Source organism: Oxyura jamaicensis, chromosome 1 (genome assembly GCF_011077185.1).
Source record: "Oxyura jamaicensis isolate SHBP4307 breed ruddy duck chromosome 1, BPBGC_Ojam_1.0, whole genome shotgun sequence".
Lineage (NCBI taxonomy): Eukaryota > Metazoa > Chordata > Aves > Anseriformes > Anatidae > Oxyura > Oxyura jamaicensis.
In genome coordinates, this window is record NC_048893.1 from 16,014,808 (window position 1) to 16,025,404 (window position 10,597).

Sequence of the window (10,597 nt, forward strand, 5' to 3'; positions counted from 1 at the left end):
ACATCTAACTACAGTTCCAGTTCCTTATCTGTGAGTCTTAAAACCTTGACAAAATATATACTGAATCATTTTAACTCAAGCAGTTAAACGCAAATGAGTGATAAATACTCAGAATATAAACAGCTCTGAGATGTTATGTTTAAAGAAGACTGTTTCACTGCAATAACTACCTATTCAACAAGAAGAAAAAAATACAGAATGCCTACACTGCATAATTAAGTCTGTATTTAGGCATACTGTAAAGCAGTCACGTAGTCAAAGGCTAAACAGATGAAAGATACCAATCTTGGTCAAGCTACACCTCTGAAATTATATGCCTCTAACTAACCATCTTCCATATTATAAAGCTTATTTATATACCGTAACGTACATTGCTCATGTTTCCAAAATAATTGCAGAGAACACAATGAGCCATCCCAGGTCTTAAAAAAGCTGAAAGACTGGAAGGCAGCAACTAAAGTGCAAGCTCAGGAAACACATGAATTAATCAGGACTTTTAGAATACTTCATTTATTGTATTGTTCTCTACATAAATTATAGCCATGCTTTCAGAACACTTAAGCATTTCTATTTCTTCTCCCACTCTCCCTTTTCTCTTCTCTATCTATATCATATTTTCCAAAATCTTGTAAATAGCTGTGCTACAGGACAGCCACCACGCTCAGTAACCAGGCCTGCCACTTAAGGAATCTCCGACTGCTTCAGAAACCAGCTCAGAAAGAGCCTTGTTTATCATTATGTCCCACTATCCTTCTACTACTCCCAGCATTTCGACATCCACATTGGAGCTGGCTTCAGGACAGGCTCATACTTGGTTTGGCCCACCAGCAATAAATCAAGAAAACTTGTTTATAAGCACTTGTAAACCTCAGAGGACTAATAATAGAGCTCATGGGATTTTGTGCCATTCATTCATGGTCTGAGAGAAGTTATCATACAGTGGAATGGAGGTGCCACTGAGCTTGCTCTAGGCCTGTAAGGCAACCAGTAACTTCAGAAAAGATTTTTAGAATGATTTTACATAATTTAACAGAATTCTTTCCATAGCAGGGGCTACTTTACCTTGTGGGAGCAATTGTCCCCCGAAAGGCTTTGAAACATTGTATATTACAATCAAAATCCAGATACCTTCCTCTAGAGGCATTTTATTTCATTAAACTCAGCAGATTAAAAAACAAAACAAAACAAAAACTAATTTGTCCGCCAAGTTTTAAGTTAATTTTGTTGCACATCTAAAGTAAGTTTCAAATTACCTTTTTCAGCAGTACTGCTGAAAAAATGCTGGAGTACATCAAACTGTGTACACACAACAGGAAGGGAACAATAACAAAAATGTTTTTTATGTTATCACGAATAAGAGATACATTTTAAACATGACTGATTCTCAGTCATGTAGACTGCAACATCAAATTAATATAAATCTTTTTGAGTCCTCCTCTTTGCCCCATCTTTTTTCAAAAAGTCTTAAGTCAATAAGACATTATGATAAAGAAAAAGAAAAAAAAAAACAGGAAAATATTTAAGTACATGCTAAGAAGGGAAAAACTGTTTTACTATCTAAGTCTGTGAACTTGCCTGGGACTGGAGACATCTACATTTAACCTAAGATAAACTTCTGGTTAACCTTTCTGTCACTCACTTAGTTCCTCTCTCTCTGTCTCAGTTCCTCCACCTCTAAAATGAAGATGACTCTGGTTTTCCACTCTATAGCAGCTGCTGCAAAGAGAAGGACATGAAACATTTTCACGTGTTCACATATCATGCTAGCAGGGCTATAAGGCTGCTGGGAATAAGAAGTATATAAAAACCACAAGGTTAAAGAATCTGATAAAATAAATAAGGAGCAGAAAGCTTGATCTACTTCACGCAAAGACACTTCCAGAAGTCATCTTGAAATTTTCTCAGGCATTCTGGCAGTCATCTCTCCCAGCTGCAGCTTTATAAATCAGCACTATTCAAACTGCACAAACCGGGAACTACAAACAGCTTTGTTACCGCATTACGAACACTTAGCCTGTAATAAATATTTCCCAAACAGGAACTCACGAAAGTTAAACTTTCTTTGGAAGTTTCCATGAAGCCCTTTAGAAAGCAAACTGCTTCAAAAATAACTAATTTTAAAAGAAAAAAAAACACTGCTTCAGGATGAAAGTGGATTTTTTTAGCTGTAACTAAGTCATGTAGGTGAAAAAAGTCACTTTTAAAGTTCTGTAACTGTATGATGTTGTACTGTGATCGATGTAAATACAATCTGAAGGCTACGTGCTGCCACAGCACCAGGGAACAATCAGGGTTAAACTGAACGAGCCACTGGTTTTCTCACCCAGCCACAGGGCCGGGTCTTCCCCCTTTGTTATCAAAAGCCCTTTTTCTGCTGCCTAATTGCCCTCTCCGAAAAGCAGGCAGCAGGCTGCACCCACGTGTAAGGTGCCGGGCGCAGCTTTCAGCCGGGTTTTGGAAGGCGTGAGCGGCACAGAGAGCCCGGCACAGCCCCGCGGTGCCTCCGCCAGCCCGGGGCCGCCTCTCCAAGCGCTCCTGAGTGGACTCTGACCCCCAGAAGCTGCCTCTGAGGACGCGGGGCCCCGCTGCCCGGCCGCTTTTATCCCTCACGAAGGGAAGAAGCTCGGCACGACAAAGCCCTCGTTGCAGCCCGGCAGGTGCCCCTCGGCCCTCCCGCCCCGCTCCGCCCCGCTCACCTCCGCCCCGCCGCGGGTGGCGCCAGGCCAGCAGCCCCCGCTCCTGGTCTAAGGTGACCTCCCAGCAGCGCTGCCCCAGCCCCAGCGAGGACACCAGCCGGGGCCGCCGGCCGGCCGGGAGCTGCGGCTCCATGGAGGGAAGCGCCGAGAGCTCCGGGCCCGGCGCGGCCCGCTGCGGAGCGGGCGGCGGCCGCCCGCGGGGCGAGCCCGGCAGCTAACGGCGCCCCTCGGCCGCCGCTACCCGGCCCCGAGGCGGGGCGAGGCGTCAGCGCCGACGACAGAGCCGCCGGGCCGGCCTCCGAGCGCGGGGCGGGGCGGAGGAAGGGCCCCGGCACCCAGGCCCCGACGCCCAGGCCCCGACGCCCAGGCCCCGACGCCCAGGCCCCGGCACCCGCGGCTCGCTGTAGGGAAATGGGGTTTTGCTCAATAAAGCTTGTGGGTCGTGCTGCTGTTCTGTGTTGGGTTTTGTTCTGAGGGAGGCTCGAGCGCTTCTCGAAGTGAAAGTGAAAATGTGTGCTTGGGTAAGCTGCCAGAGCTCTCAGGATAACCCTGCCTTCTTTTCTGTGGATGTAGTTTGTGTGGAGCTTCAAGGTTTGAGTGGAGCGTGCTGGAACCGAACTGTGCAGTTACAGTGCACAGAGATCGTTGAGTCCAACTCCCTGACCGCTTCAGGGCCATCCCAAAGTTAAAACCTGTCATTAAGAGCATTATCCTCTTGAACACTGACGCACGATGCATCAATGACCTCTCAGAAGCCTGTTCAAGCATTTAACCACCCTCTCAGTAAAGAGTTTTTTCCCAATGTCAAGTCTGAATCTCCCCTGATGCAGCCCTGAGCCATTCCGTGTGTCATGTCACAAAACACCAGGGACAAAATGAGCAGCACCCTCTCCACCTCCCCTCCTCAGGACATTTGAGAGCCATGCGGTCACCCCTCCACCTCCTTTCCCCCAGTTGTGACAAACTCAGTGTCCTCAGCTGCTCCCCACAGGACATGGCTTTCAGCCTTGCCAATAATTGGCCTGTTGTTGGCAATAGTTCAATAAGATTAAACTCTTGAGCCTTTGCTGCCCTTCAAGTCCTCCACGGTGTCATTGAACCTCATCACTATAAGCATCAGCATCCTACTCAAAATACAGGCCAGAGTGACAGGCAGTTTCTTTGCCTCTGACCTCACTCAAGACCTGATTCTGAATATTTTCCACAGACTTTAGAGAAAAAAATCACTGGTATGTTCTTGTTTGTGTCCAGCCCTGGGCCAGTGCTCTGCTTCACAAAGGATGACGCAGAGACGCGCCAGCTGGCTTTGCTCAGAGACAGCACAGGTCTAAAAAGCTTGAGCTTGAGCAAGAGCTCTTGACCTCTGCTTTGAACCTTGTGATGTACTCTCATTTCATTTCCTGAAAACAAAAGAACTAGTCATTGTCATCCAAATTATGTGTTTGGGATAGTCTTGAACAAGTATGTGTTTCATGTCTACTTGTCATCTTGTATCTTGATTATTGCAACATGCTTTGCTCTGATCTAGAAAAACATGATGTTGCCAACTTTATTTTTGTAAGATACCTAGGTATCCCTCACTTTCATGTTTTCAAGGAATATTTTGTTTGTATCAACTGTATTGTCCTTTACATTTTGGAATCCTTCCCCCCACAAACACCCAAACACCTGTAAGGTTTTTTATACTGAGGCTTAAATTAAAGCTCATTTGTTGTGAAAGTCTGTTGTGAGCATTAGTCAGCCAAATCCACTGGTTAGCAGCCATTAACGTCCCACTGGCTCTTCGCATTGTGCCAGCTACATCAGCTGTTATACTCTCTCCCACACCTGGATCATAATATCCCTGGGCCAGGAACAGTCTTTTTGTTTTGGGTAGTACCCTATCTAGCAAGCTTCATTCCCATTATTTGTGCCCATTTCTACAAGCCACAACAGCAACACGAAAACCATGGTCTGGTGCTGGTACAATGCAACAGAGCCTCTTTCAGCATTGACCTCCTCAGACACACTCCAGGAACTAACAGATCATTCATATAATGCTGTCTTATTTAAAATATTATGCAGGGGTACTTATTTCTCATTTTTATCGCTGAGCAAATTAGATATAATCTTTTATAGTCTACAGTCACCTGAATCAATATTCTTACACTGTGATCCATGCTAGCTGAAGAGATAAAAACTTTATTTTTTTTTTTAAATTCTTGCCTATGATTATTTCTCTTTTTTCTTACCAACTTGCATACTATTTTTGGGTTAGTTAATGCTAAAGCCTTCAATTGTAAAACACAGAATTGATAAAACATTCTCAGCTCTCTTAAAAGTCTAGAAGGGTGTGTTAGCATCACTGGCAGGCCCTCCAGCACTCCCCATCCACATTCCTTATTTGTTTAGATAAGGAGAAGTCCCTTATTTCTTGCTTGTACACCGTTTTGGCATAAAGGTGTTTTGGTCCATGGCTTGGGCTCCCTCTGCACTACTACAGGGATGTTGTGCAGGAACTCTTAACAGCGCCGTGTTTGCTGTGCTCTGGCACTCTCTGATAGTCCCCTGAACACCAACATTTGCTTTTGCCCTTCAAAAGTAATGGTCAACTGCAAGGCAATACAATGTTTTGTTTGGTTGGTTGGTTGGTTTGTTTTTCATTCAGTTTTAGCATTTTATGATTTCCTTTCCTGACTAGAATAGAGAAAGAACTTCTAAAGCATGACTGGTTTTGTAGGCTAAAGCATGCATGTGTCAATTACTGTTTTGCTGCTTATTATGTAAGCCTACAATTACCACTGGGACAGAAGAGCAGATGCAGTGATGCCAGTAAACTGCAGGATTTATAGCCTAAAATCTTGCTCTGAAGATGGCTGATGACAGGGTTCCACCCTGAGAAATAGTATGGTTGCAAATGACCTCACTTTGTTCGCAGGTCCGTAGAGGCCACAGGAAGGGCTGCAGTTGTTAACTCGGGCACTATCATACATTGCATAGCAAGCACCATTCACAGTGTTGGTGGAAAAAATGCAGGAAGGTAACACAAGGTAACACAAGGTAACTTACAAGGTTTATACAGTCTCTATGATCCATTTATTTTATATGTACAGCAAACAACATAACTTTTAAAGCTGCCTTTCTCTCCCCAGTGTCTGATTTTATAATAGGTCGTTTATCTCTATAAAAAGTTCTTACTCTGAGCAACTTTATGTTGTACTGAAGAGGATCATTACATGATAATAAAGGCAATCAATTAAGGAAGTCTTCTAACCAGGTACATCTTTCTAATCAACAAGAGCAGACAGGTGCTCTTCAGTATGACCCGCATTAACAAAACATTGATTTAAATCATTACGAACTCGAGCTAAATTGCAAAACAGTAACCTGGCTTTCTTCCAGGTCCTTTGGAGGTTTACTTATTCATTAAGGACCTTGCAACTATTTTTTTCCACAAGGCACTACAAAGCATGCCCTTTGTAATACCTTGGCAGAAATAGAAGGTACTGTGTTTGCCATCTTATCTAGGACAATGGAAGGTCTAAAGTGAAATATATATATATATTAACTATTGTAACCAGGGTGAAAGCTGGATAACAGCCACATAAGTGCACCAGAGATCATATTTTTGTCAATCTACTCAGTTCTGTGCTGGAAGCAAGAGTGAAGCACAGATTTTTACCAGGAACTCTGGAACACATAGCTACCTATAGACTTGCAAGAGAGCTCTTCAGCCCTGTGCTTCCAGAGAGATGGCTCCAGACCCTGGATGAGAACCTATACCAGAGTCAGCTGTGGTCTTGTCCCAGTGGCAGGTAGGTCAGGTAGTGTGGAACTGACACTTTAATCTAAGGGATTTAACGTTGGGAAAAAAATCAAGAAAAACTTTTGCTTTGCATATTTTTTACCACACATTGATAACTATGAAATATTTCTTTCCTTCCACAGAAATAATACCCTAAGAAAGTTTCTAGATACCTGCTTGGGAATACTTTTTCTTTTTCTTTTTTTTTCTTTTTAATATCTCAGTACATCTCAGGAAGATTGAAGTACTTACACATGAATCAAATTCTGTTCTCAAGTACACATATGCAAGTCCCAGCAGAACACCCCTACACTCAGAGGCCACATTTGGCTATTGAAATACTTTCAGAAAATGGAAACTAACAGACAAAGGCTGTAGAGGACAGGAAAATAATTCATTTTTAACACCAAAATACTGGCTAATGTTCTAATTCCCTTTCCACTCATCAGCAAAAAAATCCTAAGGAGTGAGTGGAATATTCTTACCACTGTTCAAAAGAATGACATCACTTTCTCTAGAAAAAAAAAACTGAGCTATTTTAAAGCACTTCTATGCTTATATCATAAGTTTAAATTACTGTTGAAAATGATCTTGAAAAAGCAGTCATAAAGGCTTGTCAGAAAGGATGATTGCAGCCTTTATTCACTCGAACTAAAAGGTAATTGAGAGCAAGTTGTTGATACACTGGAGGGAATGGATCCAGAAGATAATTTTTCTCATGAAGGGAAATGTCACGTACTATTCCTGAATCATGGAAATTTACAAATTGTTTCCTTTCTTCCAAAGCTCCAATCTATCTTCATATTCTCTGTATAAACTATCTATCATTGTGAAAAATACTAAATATGGTTTGTTTCAAGCTCTTATAGCTGTGTATCCCACCTAGACATACACACAGAAGTATCTGACTATCTGTACTTCTTTGATTACATCCTTATCCCTATTTTCATCATTAGCCTCAATTTGACTCCCTCAGGAGCTGTGAAGCCCCCTTTCGTCCAGCTGCACCCTTTAAGAAACAACAAAATTAAAAGTAGGTCTTTCCTTGCAGTTCTTGTAGGCAAGGATAACTGGAGAGACAGAACTGAAAAAATGCTGGCAATATCCAAATGTTTCTCTCTTCTGTTCACCACTCAATTTTATCAGTTTTTCTTATACAATAGCATGCTTCTATCTGATGTCTCCAGTCCCTCAAAGCTGCTCTTTACTAGGCCCAGGTAGAATTTGCCTGGAGCATGCCTGTGTGCAGTTTTGTAAAAAAAGCAAAAGAGCTCAAAGAGACAGTAACTCTGGGCAGGCAGACAATATTTCATAGTTCTGGTATTATCAAACTACTTATCAAGTTCAGTAGTAACCTCTACCATACATACAAACTCTAAGAAAAGTAAGATTTTTGGAAGGTTTATAATTTTGCTTGGGCATTGTTTAAAAAATAAAAATTAAAAATTAAAAGGACGTGTGCTCCAGTGTTGCGACACTTGGCAAATTTCAAGAGTGGGCTCCAATCTATGCATTAGAAGAGATTCAGGATGAAAGAACTGGTATCCTCATTTTTATACATCTGGGTTGAGCTATTTTAACTTGAATTCCTTGATTCTCTCAAGAAAAGCCTATTTCCAGAGTACTTCTTTGATGCTCTGCTTTGGTAAGCAGGGCTCTAATCCATATCAGCTGTAATCCATATCAGGCTTACCCCAGAGAGTGTGGCCGTCATAAACTAAAGTAAGACTACTTTCTATTTAAGTTGGAGAGACAGATAGTGAAGTTACTTTAAAGTAGAAGAAGGGAGTTGTTGATTTTTTAAATTATTTTTAGTGTCTTCAAATGCTAATGCAGTCTCCTGGATGCTGGTTTGACTTAATTCACGTGATTTAATTAATGATGTTACTTTCCATGGTTAGTACTATATTAAAAACAAATACAATATAAACTTGAAGAAAATGCTTAGAAATGCAAGTGAAATTTTCTTTCAAATACTGAGATTCTCAATGATCAGATCAGAGATAGATTGGAACAGTTTGTTTGAATAGAGTAATTTTCACTTTGATTGTTTTTCAGCTGAATACTGAAGCAAAGATGATGACAGCTGGTATGAAGTTGTCTGAATCACTGATAGTGGAACGCAGATACTTGCCAATACTTTGCATAAAATCTGCAAAGTAGAGCTATTTCTGCACTATGCCTTTTGACATCTCAGCAGGCATGTGGACTTGAAATGGATTTTTCTCTTTCTAATATTCTGGTATCAAAATAAGATGGAAAGAACAGAATATAAAATGAGACACAGCTACCCAAAAAAGAGGGCAACAGAGAATAAAGAGGATCTTCTCATAACTGAAGTTAAATATTTAATACTAGCAAACAAATATAATTCCGGAACTTTGCTGTAGCTAACTTCATTCTTGTTCAAAGGGAAGCAATCATGCTGGGGATAATTCGGAATATGTTGAAAAGAAACTTCAAAAATTGAGGAGTAACCTGGTAAACATTTGTAATCTGCTTGTCTTGCCTGACAAATGGCTGACAAATTAATTTGGAGCACGCCATCTTATAGGAAATATTGTTAGAGCTGACTAGTCTACATGTCATTCTAAATATAATTTATAGAAATTTTGATGAAAGTGATACATTTTCAAATGATTGCACAGGGTTTTGTTCAACCAGCTCGTTTAGTCAGAACTATGAATCAAATTTCACTGCAAAGCTTTAAAAAATCAATCATATCCAAACTATCTCAAGACTGTTTAATGCAGATAGTTTTGCAAAAATCATGACTCAAAGACATAATTCTAAATCACTGTAGATAAGAAATGACAATTAGAAGTAATCTGTGTTTTGAAAAAGAACCTGAGTGCAAAGGAACCATTCAAGCCAATTGCTTTTATGGTTGTATCTATAAGAACAAGCCATCAGGAAAAGAGATTACATTGTTAATAACAGATTCTTTCCCTTGATTAGAAAAGAAAATGTAATAATGAGGCTTGAACTAATAATACATTCATAGTAGATTAAGCTGTGAGAAACTTCCACAATAGGATGGGTGTAAAATGAAGAGCCGAAACAGCAACTATAATAGAAACCAGAGAAGAAGTATTGAGATGAAATAAATATTCAGTCTGAAATGGACTTGTACAACATTTCATCCTCTTGCTGTTTTTAGCAAATTTTGAGACGGTGACTAGAATTCCTAGGACAGAAACTAATGTAATGCAATGTATGTCTTTCACAGCCGGCAACCACTGGCTACTGAGAAAACATGTGTGACTTACCCGCTATACCATATGGTTGATAATCTCAACATCACAAATCAATCTGGCTTTGGAAGGAAGCATTTTGAAACACCACGGGATAGAACACAAAGTGGGGAAAGAAGTGCTCTGTGGACTTTCTCAGTACAAGCCAGAAACTCAACTATAGGCTTAGCAGAAGCTGACAGCGCCCAACTATAAACAGGGCAAGAGTAGGAGGTAAAAAACTACATTTTCCTTTTTTTCCCAGCACAAAAACACCATACTCATGTACTGTTTCAGAAGACAAGCAATACTGTGTGTGACTCTTAGCAGCACCCAGGAGAAGCACACATTGCAACAGCAACAGCAACATAGCTTCAAGTTGTGTTAGAAAATACAAACTGCTCCTACGTAATTGAATTGATGCCAACATGTCTCTCCGAAAACTATCAGATAAAAAGCAACATGACTAATGGCAAAGTAAAACTGAAGAAAAACGTTAATTTCTTTCACTCTCTGAAAACAATTATGAATACAAAGTGTATGTGTATGCACACACAGCCAGGTGAAAAAACATTTACCTGAGCTTCCAAATTCACTGAGTGATAATGATGCTAACACCTCACCCACTACGTTACACATCAGAATAGTTAAAGTATAATGCAGATAGACTTCTTTACTTTTGAAACTTAAATTGCTAATCCTAAAAATCCTTCTAGTGTTCTTCTTACTGGTATTCTGTTTTGCTGTACAGAGAGTATGATATATGAGAATAAATAATGCTTGCTTTCACAGAAAGTACCGCCTCCTATAATTGATTTCAGATATATGAATAAGTAACTTGCTCTTTGGACAGGCATAAACACCTGCAGGTAAAGCAAACTTAA

The 10,597-nt window shown here is 40.7% G+C and overlaps 1 protein-coding gene across 2 annotated transcripts in view; it reads right to left on the reverse strand.

Moving 5' to 3' along the window:
• The window catches only part of CERK (ceramide kinase), a 47,227-nt gene extending 44,265 nt beyond the window's left edge, over nucleotides 1-2,962 (reverse strand). For both annotated transcript variants that reach the window (XM_035327677.1, XM_035327668.1), the window contains exon 1: nucleotides 2,697-2,962. In XM_035327677.1, coding sequence (XP_035183568.1) covers nucleotides 2,697-2,829 — 133 coding nt within the window. In that variant the 5' untranslated portion in view covers nucleotides 2,830-2,962. The remainder of the gene's footprint in view (nucleotides 1-2,696) is intronic.
• Nucleotides 2,963-10,597: the final 7,635 nt, after the last annotated feature.